The following is a 17006-nucleotide window of genomic DNA, read 5'->3' on the forward strand; positions in this document are numbered from 1 at the left end:
AAAAAAATGGATTGTTTCGTTGCTTTGTTAATCAGAAATTTCATAAAGGGTCTGTAAATTGAGGAAAGCTGATCAACATATTGACCATTGAAATGTTATTTCATTGTCTCGTAGCATTTATAGGTTAGAGCATGAGCCAGGGACTCCGACCAGGCATGAGAGATGGGGATACAATAGAAAGGAGCATTAAGGAACGATTACAGGGAAAACTTCGACCTACACACACATATAGGTAATGAAGCATGATGGCAATATCGGAGAGGCTAGTGTTGGATAGTAGTGAGAAGTCCTAGCCTGATAGTATACCCAACAAGAGAGCGCAAAAGGTAGTATTATAAAGAGGGCTTAAAGGCGAGAAGATACAATTGAGTTCTCCTTTTGGATTGCTTCCGCAAGGCGACGGCTTGCCCAATCTGAAATCGCCATGGTGGTTACCATGGGGTTGACGCCACTTGCACTTGGGAATATGGAAGCATCCATAACATACAGACCATCAGTACCCCAGACCCTGGCTAGCGGATCAACAACGCCGTTCTTGGGTGACGTATCCATACGGCAGGTGCCCATTTGGTGCGCACTGGCAAAGGATGTGCCCCATAATGGAAGGGGATCATTTCGCTGGAACTGTTTGATCCAGGCTTGGAAGGCCGCATCATTGATTCCTTGTTCGGTGGATCCTCCGGTATCGTTTTTGGAACGAACAAACGGCGGGATTGCATGGCAGCTTGTGCGAATTTCCTTTGCGCCAGATATGTACGCTATCTTAGCACTGGCAATGACGCCTTCAACCATATTTTTCCTATCATGAGAAGAAGGTGTGTATGTGATTCTGCATCTACCGTCAACAGGATCGGGATAAACGGCACCCGGATATTTGTCCCGTGTAAGACTGATGAAGCCACTCATATAGCGGAGATTGGCCGCCATCAGCTTATAGTCAAGACTGTTTCTCCAGGCAAAAATTGGGAGAATAAAGGAGGGTAACATCGCTATAGACTCAATTTTGGTGCCATAGCCCGTGCCATGAAGGTTTTCAAAATCACTAACAAGTGATGTCAAAATGCTGCCTTCCCATGGCCGCGTTTCTTGCTCATAGACTGCCGTAGTTATGGTAACTAAAACATAGTTAGGGCTAATATTTAATATTTGATGCAAATAATAGGTTTCATACCTGGGTGGAGATATAAGTTGCGACCGATTTGAGGGTTTTTCAAGCCACTACGAAGTAAAAGCAAGGGCGACTGCAAAGAACCACAGGAAACTACGACTTTCCTGGCTTTGATTATCAGTTGCCTTTTAACAACAGGGTCCGCCGATGTCATGCCATTGGAATCTCTAGATCTCCAGATGCCTTGGACACCAGCAACGACCTTTTTACCCTTGGAAGTATGCCGGCCAAATAGCACCCGCTTAACTTCATAGCCTTCGATAAAAGTAGCGCCCGCTCGGGCGGCATCAGCAAGAAATGACACAGCTGGGCCCTGCTTGACCGAGGACTGACAACCCATGCCGCAGTACCCACAGTCATGCTCCTTATTTCCAGTATTTTGAGGAACAGATTTTGCGGTGTAGCCGAGTTTACGCGCACCGTCGACAATTACCTTGTTGCCGGGGTTATGATGAATATGATCAGTCGAAACACCCATGCAGGCGCAAACGCGGTCCAAAGAATTTTGAAACGCCGTAGATGTGAAGAAGTCAAGACCTGACTTGGCCCATTCCTGGCGAACAAAGGACTGGGTTTGAAGGGAGGCAGACCAATTGACTGTACCACCGCCGCCCCAAGTAGAGCCGGAGATGATCGTGGTTGAACCGTCGTCAGAAATCTCCGCACCACCGTTAGCATACATATGAACCAGTCCTTGCGAGCAAGACATAGGATAATGGTCTTCAGAGAAATGATAAGATTTTTCAACAACAATAACACGATAGCCAGCTTCGGCAAGATTTTTTGCCGCAACTCCGGCGCCACATCCGCTGCCCACAATGACAACATCAGTGTCAATAACCTCAGGGTTTTCACCAGGAGGAACCTGAATGAAAGTATATGGATATCCTCGTGTCATTTTACCGTGTATAGGAACCTGTGGCATTCCTAGGATTAAGGGCAACGTAGGGCTCGATGCGATCCATGATCTATGACATAATGCGACAAGCGAGCGGTGCGCACGGCGAAGTGCCGATAAATAGGAGGTTTCCCAGCTGCGAAGAATTGACTGGCGGATCTCAAGGGGTTGCAGGTGGAATGGAGTGGCTGAGCCAGTAGTAATGAAAGAAAAGGCAGAATTATTGAGCAATGAAAGTAGCTTCAGAAGTTCCTGCCGTGTATTTGGTGGCACATACAGCGCAATAGTTCGACAGAGGCCTTGCTTGAAGCCTGGGAGAGCGACGGCATTCTCTTCAAGGTAATTCTCAGCAAGTGCTGTTCGATCAGGGTCGTTCAAGGGACCGACAAGCTGGCTGATCCCAGCATCATATGATGGGTCTGCGACAACCTGATGGCGAGCAGGGACGGCAGACTTGGCTCGACGAATGGAGGGAATGATGGTATCAGCAATGCTTAGCAAGGTAGTCCATTGAGGCGGGTTGAAAACGGTGTGACATTCCGGGTCAGGAGGGAGAGGACTGTCACGAATGACACGTTCAGTGGTAGCAGGCAGCTGCGATTCCATGGTGAGAGACAACTGGCAATGGGGGCAGCGAAGGACTAGAACGAGAGCTGCATAGGATGGAGGTCACTTTGCCCGGATGGCTAACTCAAAGAATGAAGAGACAAGGGAGTTGAGGGATTGAACGCCACAGCGGGGAGGTGCTCGCGGTGTAGATGTGTGGATGTGTGGATACACGGGGTATGTGCATACAGAGGTACGGAGTATCATGTAGAGTGAGAAAGAGCTGTGGTGCTTAGATGCCGAAGTGGTTGAGGCACGTGCCACGGAACCCGCGTCCTGCGAGCAACATGCGACGGGCTGGGGCTCGGCTGTTCGGGAGACGGGTAGCGACATGTGATGGGTCGGCTAAGAGACGCTGCGCCATAGAAGCGAACAGCTCAACTGCGGGGTGGCACCGGGCATCGAGGCTCCGGCTAGGACCATTTATTATCATCATACGCTTCGCTTGTTGTTGCCTAATTACCGGCGCTGTTGGTTGCGGAGTCGCAACGGGACGAGTCACCGCGAATGCACGTGATATGCCGAGGATATCGGACTGGATCATCAATAATCCGAGTAGGCTCGAAGTCCGACTAATAGTTAATCCAGAACTATGTGATCAGGTGATTTGGCGGCTGGTTAACTATGTAATTCTCACCACAGCCAACTTCATGCTTAAAAGAGCGCTATGGAGCAAGGACGTATCTGTCAAGCTGTCTGTTTATTATTTACAAACAAGCTTTATCATCAGGAAGACACAATCAGCGATTGCGATGTGTTTTAGGACCAGATTGTGAAAGGGTGCCAATGCGACGCATCCCTTACCAAGTCTTAAATTCCGGCTCCCGCTCATGGTGTGATTCCGAGTCCGACGAGAAGTCTTCAGTTATACCGGAAACAAAGTGGTCTCGTTGCATGTTCTCTTCCTCATTGATAGGAGTACCATTATGGTCAAGGTTGCTGTTGATGATTGGATGTGGAGAAAACCCCATGCTAGATAGAGATGAGTTATGCCGCTTGTGTATCGGCCGTGTGGGTCGGATTTCAGGAGGAGGACTCGCCGGTGGAGATACTGCTCCGGGCTCCGGAGAAATAGGGCTGAGAAAACTGACGGCATCACTAGGAAATCTTGGGCGCGAAGAGACAGGAGACTCGTTGTATTCGGTGGGAAGTTCTAAAGGTGCGTGAACAGTAGCGCCTATTAGGTATTAGTATTATGAATGTATGTATGTGTCTATAGTAGTGAGTATACGAATGCGGCCACAAACCTAGCGCTGGATGTGAGCTATCCTGCAGCTCATGTACTGCTGAGCCTGCGGCTTCGTTGAGATCCGAATAGACAACAGTAGGTCGACCATGAGACGTGATTACGGAGTCGTTGCCAACTTCTGAAAATCTCGTAGACATGTGCTTTTCTGATCGTTGCTCGTGCTCTGCTGTTGTTGTAGTCGTTGCATCTATGTTTTTAGATGGAAGCCCAGTTCCATGAATCCAGCGCATTACTCGCTTTCGATTGTCGCTATTTGCGCCTACACTCGAAGCATAGCGTCGATCTTTTCGCCGGCGCCAAAGAAGCCAGGCCAACATCAAGCCCGTGACCAACATGAGTCCAAGAACTACGCCGATCACTGGGCCAACCCACTTGGGAAGACCGCTGCCTGTAGTCGGCGCTGGGGTAGAAACCGATGTTTCCACTGGCATGTACGGGTAATAAGTCTTGATCGGTTTGGAATATGATTTTGAAAAAATTTTCTCAAGCTCGTTGTCATCCCAAGATGGAGGCTTTTGGAGTGTGGCATTACCGTTGGCACTATTAACAAAGTTAGATGACCATGGCTTTATCATATGGCAGACACTTACTTTCCGCCAATGGCAGCTGTGACCACAGCAGGGACTTTATATTCTTTCCACTTTGCCGGGTCATAAACATCTTGAAACTCAACCGTGTTCAAGTTAAATACCTGAATAATGCCGCCATCCAGACAAGTAGAGGGATCTATGAACAATCCACCAAAAACAAGCATTTTATCCGGGTAAGCCTTGATACATCGATGGCCTCGCCTACCATGTTCATTTCTTCCCCGAAACGCTTTGATCCACCTAAATGAAGGTATAGATAAGATGTATACGTCATCGAACGACGTTTCTTCCCGATCATTGCCCCCATAGCCGCCATATATGTAGATGTTGAAAGAACTACCATCTTTTGCTTCTGCTACTACCGAGCAAAAGTCGCTACGAGCTGGAGGAACTTCCCCCGTAGTATTTTGTAAATGCCTTTTGTCATTAGCCAGTCGTAACTTGCGTGAATGTAATGCCTACCATTTCCCTGATGCAATGTTGTACACGGCGATGCGTTTCATGAAGTCTTCACCCATCACTTTCTAAGATATTGTCAACATTGTGTGTACACCATGACCACCAACTGCCCGAAATACTTACGTTTTCTTGTAACTGTGACATAGTTAGGCCTTCAGGACCAACAGTATCCTGGGGATGCGGAACACCACCAACGGCCACCAGTACGCCGGAGTCAGATACTGGTATCCAAGTAAGCTCTGACTTTCCCCTGGGCGGGATGTTTTCCGGCAACGTGGAATTAGACCATTGTTCTCCTCTCCACTCAGCCATATCAACGGAGATTAGAGTATTAGCTGTAGAGTTTGCTTTGGGCTCTGGAAATGATATTTCACCCCAATCTTTACCACGCATACCGCTAAAGTAATACCCTCGGTTTTCACTCGGTACGGACACTCCAGCTCCGTGCGTAATGTAGCGGGTGACGTTGTGATTAGTTCGAGATTGAAGAAACCCCTGTTTCCAATTGGTAACGCCCTTCGGACCCCAGAAATACCGCTCATAAGAAAGAAGTTGATTTGAATTTGGCGGCGACTGAGAGTCTGTGAGACGGAGTAGTCCCCTAACTTTGTTAGAAGTCATAACCATAGTTGCAGGTTTAACCATACCCAAAAAGCATGAATTCATTTTCAGTTGCAAACATAGCACCATCAACGTAAGTTGGAGCAATATTGTTGCCAGCGCCGTTCACCGGATTTATCCGACCAAACAAGCCTGTTAGGTTGGTGTGCACGGTGTTAAATGGAACAGAAAGGGGGAGTGTGAATATATTCCCGTCAGGATTCCCTATATGTCACTTAGAATAAAAGGAGATTTACTGTCCCGAATATATAATATACCATCGTTCTGCGGGCTGCCGAAGGTACCATCTGAAAATCCACTGCAGGTGGTATCTATATCAGGGAACTAAATTTCAAACATCTCTAAACACCGGGAAACGTACCGTCGCCACCAGAGGCTTCCACCGTCTAGATAAACAGTATCTCGGATAATGTCGACTGCATCTACGGCTTAGCATTTATGCGTTAGGTATAGGGGCGAAATCACCTCTTGGTCGAAACCAGTTGCACATGGTAATATTGATTTGGCTTTTGAACGTCTGGGCTACTACTGGCCCAACGAGAACCAGCATGATCCCACAAAGGGCAATGGGGTATATCATTATCATGGTCATCAAATTAGTTTAGAACTGTTGTAATGACGATGCAGAAACCAATTCTCGAGGGATTAAGATTCGGGCAACCTATTGTTAATGTTCAGTAGACACCATATCATCGTTGTCTAATGCTTTCGGAAGTCAATTGTGAGGATGGCCGTCAGACTAAAGAGATAGACTAGAAATGGACTATGCTCTTGTGGTAATGTAGACAGGTGCTGCAAGTTTAATTTTACCTCGGGAATATGGGGCCTTTGTATGATGCACTAATAATATTGAAATATGCAAACTAGGCCAAAGATGCTCCATAAATATTATGTATGACCGTAGTAAAGGGTGGCCTACCAGTCGCAAGCTTCTGTGAGCCCCCCAAGCTTGGCTCAGATGCAAGGGTCACGGAGTGAGCTGAATCAAGCCTCGGACGTTGGAGGTCGCAATATTGCCAGAAAGAAACTTGTTCAATACATCAACCAAGTCCTCAATACTTGGAGAGAGACTCCACATAGCCAGTCTAGTAAATATGTTGATAACAATAATGGCCGTCCACGCGAGAAAGAACTCAGGGCTTTTGCGAGGCATCCCGGGTACTACGATCAGCAATACACGAGAAATGGCATGGAGGAGCGGGGTTGCGTGCATGCGGCAAGGGTGCAGAAAAAAACTAAAAGAAAAGTTACTACGTACATCCATTCCAACCTGAAAACCGGAGCCATTCTTGCGGCTTGAAAGTTCACCTGGACTAGGTGCTACCGGTGGTCCTGCATTGTATCTGTCGAATGACAGATTGTAGTATTATCGCTGGAGGACATGACAAGCAATATTGAATGAAAGACAGGGATGACTGGATCGGAGTTTTATTCATTACAGTAGCTGAAAGACGGTACTTGCAAGGTATACAGGTTCGTCATGGAAGATAGGCCAGCCTGTGGGGAAAAGAGGGCAAAGGCCACGCCAATCAAATGGTGGCTCACGAGGTTCGTTTGAGGATGAGTGCTGGGGCGGGCATGCAGAGAGCATGAGCGACAGGCAAGCAGGCTATTCGCATCGTTGCATCTGGTGCGCAGCTGGTATGACTCGAATTGCAATTCGCGAGCAGAGTGACAGTGTGGAAGAGACACTGCTCGTATCCCCAGCGGGCATCCAGGGTAGAGTTCCCGGGCGGTGATCTTCCGGCAAGGGGACGAATTTCCTATGCGAGGGCGGGGCAAGGGAGGCTCTAGGAGGCGGTATGCGGTATGGCGGTAGAGTGCGGGAATAAGAATGACGCCGTACTGCGTGCCCTGGACGAACCAGGGAGGACAGCGACGGGAGGAGAGACGTTACGACGCGACGCGATGCGATGGGTGATTGGCGGGAAAGCTGGCGGGCGGGCGCCGCCGGCAGTTCGTTTACTAGTGCAGTCCCGTGCCGCAGATCAGGGAAGCAGCTGACTAACTAATCAGTTAATCATCCGCCCACCGCCCAAGCGGCCAGACAACATCCCTCCCTCATCCAGCGTCGACTTTGCAGGCGCACGCTCATTGCTACCCGGGGCAGCACGGTGCTAGCTGGCGTCTGGCGTCATATGCACGCCTTGTCTCTGTGAACATATTGCTGGCCTGTTGTCCCCACAATGAACCCACTAGCCACTGATCGATCCCACGTCCCGGCTCGTTACCAGTAACTTTGCTCCCTATATGGAACAAAGGAATGCTGCGACATATTGATTTCAATATGCAATATTTGCCGATTCTCCTGCCCTTTGGAACTTTTCAGCCGAACTCACTAGCAGGGGCCCCTGACTAGTACATTTTGATCCAATATGCTCTTATCAAACCTTCCATTGCTTCGTATTATCCGTTGCACATGTATGTACGGAGTATCCGAACCAATTCGTGTGTTGTTCAGACTCGAAAACTTCCTGCCAGGGCACCTCTTTTCATCTTGTATCCCAGGTTATACCCAGTACTGCTGGCCCATGTGGCCTAAAGGATCACGTCTTTGAACGTGCATGATTGATTATTCCCTGCCATTATTGATTGGCTAAGCCTCTAAACCCAGTAGCAACCCCATATTCTTCTTCAAACCCGCTTCGTGTGAATGGTGCGGCCTGCTTCCTTCTAGAAAGACATGCTTTCGCCCATTGGTAGCATACCCAAATCTGACCTTGAGGAATCTAACTTTTCTTTTTGAAATTCAACCTCATGCGAGAAAGATTCTTCCCCTGTTTGCTTGTATTTACGAATGCTATTAAGCGATATCCTAATTGGCTTTCAATCTGCTTTCAACCTTTCGTGCCTTGTTACGTTGATAACTAACTGCAGCCGTCCTTTGCTGGCTGCTCTGACTGCTCGCTGACATTTTCCTCTTTCGCCAGATCTTGGCAATTGAAAGGATTTGATTTGATTTACAGAATAGACAGCAATTGACCTAAGCAATGAGGCTATTTCATTCACTTTTTCTTCTGGGAGCATCTTCTGCCCTTCAAACGCCCACACAGACCTACATTCCTTCTAAGAATTCCAGGACTCTTGACCAGTTTCACTCAGGCTACTCTGTTGGAATTAGCCCTTCATTGTTGGCCGCTGCCCCGACCGATACAGCACCCTCGGCAAATGGTTTTCCCAAAAAAGAAGATATCCTGACAGCGAGCGATAGCAATGATGTGTGTGTAATCCCTAGCCTTCAAAGCTAGAATTAGAGGGAATTGGGCTCACCAGCTAATACATATAGGTCGGAATATACTGCAACCACTCGAAATGCTACACTTCGACAATATTGATAACAAGAACATACACTGTACCAGTCAGCCACACCACTATCTCAACCACGAGGCAAACGACGACTTTGGCTACCAAATCTACAACAAAATCATCCATACAGTGGCCTACCTGGTGGCCCAGCGATATCCCTACTAAGGAGCCTCCCTGCAGTGGCGATTGGTGCTGGTGGAAAACGACGGTTACAAAAACAGTAAGAGAGTCTGCAACGCCAATCACAGTCACAGTTGGAATCACAACGACAGTCACGGTGCCGTTGACTATAACATATACCGAAAAAGAGACCATTACGAAGAAGGATACGACAACAGTGGAGGAAACTGAATACAAGACCCTGACCCTTACGTTGTCTAAGACTGAATACAGTACAACTACGAATAGTTATACCATTACTGATCAAAAAACCGTGACAGACCGTCGCACGGTGACGGATAAACACACTGTTACTGATGTTGTCACAACTGAGCAGACGCTCACCTTACCGCCGAGTACCACCACGGATGTCATTACCCTCCCTGCTAAAACTATCACAAACGTGATCACGCTTCCACGAAGCACAAGCACCGTGGTAAAAACCCTTCCTGCTATTACAGTTACTCTTCCGGGAACGACAATTACACTACCGCCAACAACAAAAACGATTGTGGTCACCCTACCTCCAAGCATAATTACACAAACCTCCACACTTCCTGGAATGGTAACTACCGTGTACCGTCCTGCAACCGATCAAATCATAACGAAAACTTCAAATTATATTTCCCTCTGCCCATCCCGCACCCTCAACCCTACTTTCACTCCTACAGCACCTCTTCCAACTGATTACATATGGGGATGCCCCCCTGGCTCCCTCTGTAAACCGATGCGCAGCGCTATGGATGGCACTTGTAATTTCGACGTTGGTCCACCAAGCGCAAATTTTTTCTGTAGTCCTGAGGAGTGTCCTGCCAGCCCATCTTTACACCCCCCACAATATTGGGGAACACCAGTTGTTGGAAGTACAGTCAAGAAGTTCATTGTTTCTCTAGGGTACTATAATCTAGACCCAAGGAAATTCGGCCTTGGCTTTGATATTTTCCTTTTCGAAAATGCCACCCAGTCTTCGGAAGTCGGCAAACGACAAGTCATAAAGGCCCTTCCAGCAGTGTGCTACGACGAATGCAACAATAGTGTGCTAGAGGCGCAAAGCAAAGGCGACCCAGAGAAGCTATGTCGTAAGGGCTCGGCTTTTCTCACCCATCTGGACGAGTGCAACAGATGCATTAGGGCTCATCGCCAGCCTAACCATGGAACGTTTGATGATATTCTCAGGCCAGACTTTGAAAGCTTTCTTAATCTGTGCAAGACGCTCCCTGGAAATTCCACCGTTGTACCTGAGCCGCAACTATCTCATAGCACAAACCAGATATCCCAACCAACATCGGAAATTGAATCTTCCTCTCTCTTGGTATCGAGTCCATCTTCAGCCCCATTTGCATCGAATTCTTTGAATTCGTCGTTTCCGATACCAAATTCCAATATCCAAACTTATCAGTCTTTGCTGTTTACAAGAACTCCCCCTTCCCCCCCTATACGGTCTACAAATTCACAGCCAGAAACCAGTGATACTGCCAACTCCATCAGAACAGAGCCGCCTCGAACATCCTCAACCACCGCAGCAGAATTTACTGGAGTGGCACCGATTTTCAAGCCACTGAAATACTTACATATTTTCACCAATACTCTCGTGGTAGCGTTCATGCTAAAGTTTCTGTGATTTAATGATTCCTTGTATTTCAGGTATTTTCATTACAATTTTGCCATCCACCATGTACCCCTTCCCATATTCAGGCTTTGGATAGCTAGCGGGCAATGGAGCTGGTGTCACACTATAATATAACAATATACTCTTTGATCCACGTCTCCTTGCCTCCCATGGTAGATTCTGCAATAATCATTGCCAAATTATAATACAAGAAGTCCTGTAAATAGGATCTGACAAATCTGACACATTTCCTTTTTGAACACTCCTTCCATCTTTAGCTCTGCTAGGCTGAAGGCGTAGTGTTTTTGGCAGTGTCAAACATGGTCCCAGTTGTTTCACATGCAGCTACTAACTAGTGTTAAACAGACTGATTTGTTTCCCAAAAAAGTGAATATCGTTTGAACGAGTTTATGTGGCACAGAAAGGTAACTGCTACAATGTGTACAATGTGAGCGGGAACAAGGCAACATTATTTGTTCGCCATAGCAGCCGTTGTGTGGGTAGATATTTGCAGGCCTGTTCCTAGATTACTTTTCGAGCTCATATAAGACAGCCGAGGGAAAGTTAGCCGTGCAAACTAACTCAATGGCTTGGCTGGATGCACTCGGTTCATGGGTTTATGCTCAGAGATGACCTCCTCCCCAAGTTCTTTCAGCGCAGCTTCATAACGGTGGCTCACATCACCAACACGAGTGCGGTCAATCTTTACTTTCCTCACCACACGGGTCCCTCTCTCTATAGCACCATTGACAATCTCACTGGAAAACCATCGCCCTTCGCTATGGCTAACAAGTGTCCATACTGACCCGTATTGCCCTGCGCGAGCTGTCCGCCCAGCGCGATGAATGTAGCTAGTTAAACTAGCAGGTACGTCGTAGTTGATGACATGTTCTAGCGAAGGGAGATCAAGTCCTCGTGAGGCACGATCAGTAGCAAGCATAATGCGCACAGTTCCATTTTTATACGCGGCAAGTGTCTTACGAGCAGTGGCAGACTTATTTGATTTGACGAGCACCCCAAGACAGGTGGCTAGTGCAGGGCACAAAATTTTTAGCAGTCGGGTTAGCCGTAGAGCCGTCTCCGATGATTTGACAAATATTAGTATGGAGTTAGATAGGGAATGTGTAGAGAAGACATCGAGTAGCTGGGTCATTGAAGCACATGTGCTTGACGCCGATGTCTCATTAAAAATATGAGAGTATATAAGCTGTAGAAGGTAAATCGGCTTGGATAACCCATCACCAACTGGTATCAGTGCCTCGCTGAGAGTTGGAGGGACTGCGTATACCTCGCTCTTGTTGGAAAAAGCTGATTGTGTTAACTGGGGTATTCTTTGTGGATGGTTGCTATCTAAGTCAACTTTAACCAGTCTAGGGTTATGTAACTGCAGAGAGTTTAATTTAGTAGTATCCATTGTCATCGTGGCGCTAAGAATTATTTTTCGAAGAGGCTTTTGCTCTGTTGAATGCCCGAGACGTCTTAGGGCCGAATGCGTCGTTTCGATGATATTATTTCGGGAAATTGCTGGTATAACGACCTGTGTCCATTCCTGAAAGCTCTCATTTAATAGCCGATCAGCTTCATCAATCACAAGCCACTCTAAGTTGTCCAAATTAAAACCACCTGTTGATCGAAGATGATCTACCAAGCGTCCAGGGGTGCAGATTAAAATATCAATATCGAGAAACAGGTTTAAGTTGTGTTTTGGAAGAACTTTTAAAGATTCTTCGGTGTCGGTTATATACTCTTGAAGATTGAACTTTGTCCAATCCTTGGTTGACATATTTGAGTTGGTAGTTATTGCCGAGCTCCAGGTACGGTATACCTGATCAGATTCCCTTAGGATGTCCTGCTCATCGTTCAAAGCCGTAGAGCCTACAGCAGTCCCGATGCGCAAACCAGTGCCAGCGGCACAGAGCTCGCACATCTCGCGGGCTTGCCTAACAAGTTCGCGGGTAGGAACAACTATCAGGGCTCGTAGGCAATTCATAGACGAAGACTTGATAGAGGATATTAGCGGAAGTACATAGGCTAAAGTTTTCCCCGAACCTGTAGCAGCGGAAACGCAGATGTCACCCCAATTTCGACACTGGGAGTCCAAAGCCAAGGGAATTACGGCGGACTGAATAGGCATCGCATGGGAGTAGCCTTTACTTTCGAGTATCGACGTTTGTCTTGTACCAAGGCCAAGGCTTTTAAAAGTCTGGCGCGTCTCCGATGGAGCAATGATGGGGTGCAGGAGCCACTCGGGTAGAGTGGCGTATGTGGGTATTTGACTGGATTCAGGTGAAGAAATAGGCTGTGGAAAAGGTTCAAGACCATGGTTGATTTGCTCCTTCTTTTTCGTAACTTCCTCACTAGACTCTTGTGCGACAGCAGGATTTGGAATCTTCGTTGTGTATTTGTCAAATTTGGAGAGTATTCTGGCATGTTTTGAAGGTGGATCAACTATGGACAGAGCCGAGCCATACTCGGTCTCCCGTTTTCTTTTCATTTGATCCCGTTTTAAGGTGTCACATTGTGTGGCCTGTATATTTACAGCAGGTAGATTTTTCTCATGTCCTTGATGAGGTGTAGATGGTTTCTTTTCAGCCTGGGTGGTCGGTTCGGATACGGGTGCAATCACAATTCCAGCGGGAACAGTACGTTCGTAGGTTCTTTTATCTAACGGTTTCAGGTCTTGTATGCCTGTCTCTTCACGGCGTTTCTTCGTTTTCAGCTGGGTAGCGGAAATCGTAGCGGGGAATTCTGCTGGAGATGGAGTAATAACATGGGTTTGGTATTCTGTGTCGGAAACTTCGTTTAAATTTTCCAATTGGCCGACAGGCTTAAGCTCCCCGGGCACATAACGGGCATAGAACAAGGCAGCCATGGCCAGGTCAAGAGGGGTTATGCAGCCGAAGGAGTCTCAATAATTTTTGTCTTCTGCATTGCTGGCAGAATCACTCGCCGCCCTAGTTAACTAACTAGTTAGTTAGTTAACTAGTTAAGTTAATCTAGCTCGTTAACTAGTTAGTTAAATGTTAACTGAAGGTACTAAGTTAATCCTGAGAACGACATCAATTCACAGGCATACGCTCTTCCTACTCATACTCTGTTTTGCGGGTGGATAGCACTGAAACCAGTCCTAGCAATTTGTGCGTAGTTTTTATACTGTGCCGATTTCGGGGTGAGTCATGAGTGCCGCGTCTCTACGTCAGAGCATTTTACAGGATGCCTTACAATATTGCGTGAGTGACGACGCCCTACGTCGGATTGTTGAGAGGGAGAGAGAGGGAAAGACGACGATAGATTCTAATCATTGATACAGAATGATAAGTGACTTCTTTTTCCCACAGCCTGGTGCGGAAAACTTCGAGAGGGTGGCATAAGCCCGTGCTGATCTTATCGCGACAGGGGGAGTCGAAAGTCACATATATCAACTGTCCACGGTACAGATACCTTCTGTCGTCCTTCAAATGCAGAACTAAGCTTACATAGCTGATAGAAACTGATTGACAGGGGCCACAAAGTTATTATTGTAACGCATGCATATCAAGGCCGAACCGGCGTGCGTTACCTGACCAATGGCCTCAAGGTTTATCATGTCCCCTTTTTTGTCATCTATCGCGAGTCCGCCATGCCTACCGTCTTTTCTTTTTTCCCGATATTCCGTAACATTGTCATTCGGGAACGGATCGAGATAGTACATGGACATGCCAGTTTGAGCTGCTTCTGTCACGAGGCGATTTTACACGCAAGGACCATGGGGCTGCGAACCGTCTTCACGGATCATTCCCTGTTTGGATTTGCGGAAGCTAGCTCTATTCTTACGAATAAATTACTTAAATTCACCTTAAGTGATGTCGACCATGTGATATGTGTCAGTCATACATGGTAGGTATAAGTAGTCTTTCGGATCACAGCTGCTAATTTCTTGTAGCAAGGAGAACACGGTACTCAGGGCATCATTGGATCCATTGATGGTCTCCGTTATTCCAAATGCTTTGGTGCCAGAGAACTTTCGGCCATTGAATTACGCTGAGCCTCACCATCAGAAAGAAGAGCTCGTATCCAAATCTCCATCACAAAGTCTGGGACACGATGATACGATCACGATTGTCGTTATATCACGTCTCTTCTACAATAAAGGGACAGATCTTCTTATTGCGGCAATCCCGAGAATTCTCGAAGTCCACCCCAATGTTAGGTTTATTATTGCGGGGAGCGGGCCTAAAGCTATTGACCTTGAGCAGATGCTGGAAAGAAATGTGCTACAGGACAAGGTGCAACTCTTGGGCCCAATCAGGCATGAGGAGGTGCGCGATGTAATGGTTAGAGGGCATATTTACCTCCATCCCAGCTTAACCGAGGCATTTGGTACGGTTATAGTTGAGGCCGCCAGCTGTGGTCTATATGTGGTGTGTACGCGAGTGGGAGGAATTCCGGAAGTGTTACCACAGCATATGACCACATTTGCTAAACCGGAAGAGGACGATCTTGTCCAGGCGACGGGCAGAGCCATCGCCGCATTGAGGTCAAACAAAATCCGCACAGACAGGTTTCATGATCAAGTTCGGATGATGTACTCCTGGACAGACGTGGCTCGGCGGACAGAACGCGTGTATCATGGTATATGCGGTGCTATTAGTGAAGAGGAGTTTTATGGATACCTTCCGGGAGAAAGCTGGACAGGCGCAAGAGCTAGGGAGCATAGCTTTGCGCTTATCGATCGGCTCAAGCGATACTATGGCTGCGGAATCTGGGCAGGAAAGCTATTCTGTCTTTGTGCCCTGATAGACTTCCTGCTTTATGTTTTCCTTGAGCTTTGGATGCCGCGTAGGAATATTGATATTGCTCGAGATTGGCCGAAGAAGTTGGTGTATCGAAGTAGCCATCGCGATGAAGCTAGGGGCCACCTCTCAAATGTAACTAATCGTCCCTGGGACAGCACCGACAGGAAATTGTCGCGTTTTGGGTATTCGGGGAACAATCGAGTCACCGAAACCCCAGGTGATGAAAATGAAGTTGCCAGCTGCGTTGGCAGATGACGGAATTATCGGGGTTGATAGATATAAAAACAACCAGAATTATTGCCACAAGCAAGCGTCAGAAAAATTGTATGTAGATATGCATGTATGTACACATGCTGGAGCTGATGTCGAAGGCTGTCGATACGCGACTGGATGGATACTATGGTGTAACCAGAAGTAAGCCGGGTATAATATCGCATAGACAGCTTGAATTATCTTAATATCGGAGGCCTCGTCTCTTTATTCCATGTCACGCGGCTACGGACCCATTCCACAGCTTCTCGAACGCCAGTGCCCATGAGAGCACTAACGGGTAATACTCGACTGTCCCGAACACCACCACCTTCCTCACCTTCTATTACTTTGCGCACAAACCCTTCTTTGATGCGGACTACTTCAACACAATCTTCACGGTCCTGCTTATTCGCTAACACTAGAACAGGGACACCAACAGCGTCGGAATGGCGAAGAACTGACTCAAGCACCTGCCGACACTCGTCCAGCCTGCCGAAATTGCTTGACGGGTCTATGGGCTTTAGCGAGAGATGAGCCGAATCCTCAGGCTGGGGAATTAGCCGTGATGTAGTAGGTGGTTCCGAGTCCATAACGCTAGAGGAACTCAAGCGCGATACGTCTGCGTCGTCGCCGACGTCGGTGCTATCAACGACAAATATGACGGCATGACAGCTAGCGTAATAGCTCTGCCACAGGCCACGCATGGAAATTTGGCCGCCAACGTCCCATATTTTCAGGTACATGTCTTGTAAGGGAATGGTTGCCACATTTTGCCCGACGGTAGGCACAGTGCGGCCGACGTCCGACTTGCGCGCGTCGTCGTGGTGTAGGGGGCTCGAAGGCAGGTAGAGGGCCTTGATCTGGTTGAGAAGCGTTGTTTTGCCGGCATTATCTAGGCCGAGAAGAAGCACGGAGAACTCTCGTTGCGGTCAGCGGAGGCGCTGGGCGGAAAGGGATGCTGATGATGGGCTCACCCTCTTTGCTGGTGGCGTAGAAATACAGTGATTTGGCGAGATGATACATGGTTCATGCGCCCAGCACGGTCGTCAGTCCGCTCGGGGAGGCTGGCTGGCCGATAGCGCGCGATGGTCCCTGCGACTGTGCGCGTCGCAGGAGCGGAGGACGCTGGAGGTGGAGGAGCTGGTGGTGGGTGTCAGCCAGTCGAGCCGAATTTGTCAGCCCGCGGCATTAGAAATCATCGCCAGCTTCCCGCCCAAGCGAAACGACCAACCCCGCCGTGTCCCAACCCTCCCGGCGTTTCGCGCAGACCCAACCGGCGATGCGGATTCTCTCCCTCTACGACTCCCAGACGCT

At 47.9% G+C, this 17006-nt stretch overlaps 6 protein-coding genes across 6 annotated transcripts; 2 read left to right on the plus strand and 4 right to left on the minus strand.

The window, feature by feature from the left end:
- Nucleotides 1-345: 345 nt before the first annotated feature.
- Nucleotides 346-2672, minus strand: LOZ57_006218 (uncharacterized protein; the record flags this gene model as incomplete). Its single annotated transcript, XM_049255238.1, has 2 exons — nt 346-1115; nt 1172-2672. 2 exons carry the CDS (start codon nt 2670-2672, stop codon nt 346-348), a joined length of 2271 nt encoding a protein of 756 aa, XP_049105841.1.
- Nucleotides 2673-3472: 800 nt separating this feature from the next.
- Nucleotides 3473-6177, minus strand: LOZ57_006219 (uncharacterized protein; the record flags this gene model as incomplete). Its single annotated transcript, XM_049255239.1, has 9 exons — nt 3473-3849; nt 3920-4461; nt 4512-4928; nt 4974-5035; nt 5094-5571; nt 5618-5795; nt 5849-5889; nt 5953-6007; nt 6057-6177. 9 exons carry the CDS (start codon nt 6175-6177, stop codon nt 3473-3475), a joined length of 2271 nt encoding a protein of 756 aa, XP_049105842.1.
- A 2404-nt stretch (nt 6178-8581) lies between these two features.
- LOZ57_006220 (uncharacterized protein) lies at nt 8582-10677 on the plus strand (the record flags this gene model as incomplete). Its single annotated transcript, XM_049255240.1, has 2 exons — nt 8582-8809; nt 8878-10677. 2 exons carry the CDS (start codon nt 8582-8584, stop codon nt 10675-10677), a joined length of 2028 nt encoding a protein of 675 aa, XP_049105843.1.
- A 565-nt stretch (nt 10678-11242) lies between these two features.
- DBP6 (ATP-dependent RNA helicase dbp6) lies at nt 11243-13537 on the minus strand (the record flags this gene model as incomplete). Its single annotated transcript, XM_049255241.1, has 1 exon — nt 11243-13537. The coding sequence occupies one exon, from the start codon at nt 13535-13537 to the stop codon at nt 11243-11245; it is 2295 nt and encodes a 764-aa protein (XP_049105844.1).
- A 747-nt stretch (nt 13538-14284) lies between these two features.
- Nucleotides 14285-15695, plus strand: SPT14 (Phosphatidylinositol N-acetylglucosaminyltransferase GPI3 subunit; the record flags this gene model as incomplete). Its single annotated transcript, XM_049255242.1, has 2 exons — nt 14285-14541; nt 14588-15695. 2 exons carry the CDS (start codon nt 14285-14287, stop codon nt 15693-15695), a joined length of 1365 nt encoding a protein of 454 aa, XP_049105845.1.
- Nucleotides 15696-15889: 194 nt separating this feature from the next.
- ARL3 (ADP-ribosylation factor protein 3) lies at nt 15890-16715 on the minus strand (the record flags this gene model as incomplete). Its single annotated transcript, XM_049255243.1, has 2 exons — nt 15890-16611; nt 16667-16715. The coding sequence occupies 2 exons, from the start codon at nt 16713-16715 to the stop codon at nt 15890-15892; spliced, it is 771 nt and encodes a 256-aa protein (XP_049105846.1).
- Nucleotides 16716-17006: the final 291 nt, after the last annotated feature.

Source organism: Ophidiomyces ophidiicola (genome assembly GCF_022830035.1).
Source record: "Ophidiomyces ophidiicola strain CBS 122913 chromosome Unknown scaffold_37, whole genome shotgun sequence".
NCBI lineage: Eukaryota > Fungi > Ascomycota > Eurotiomycetes > Onygenales > Onygenaceae > Ophidiomyces > Ophidiomyces ophidiicola.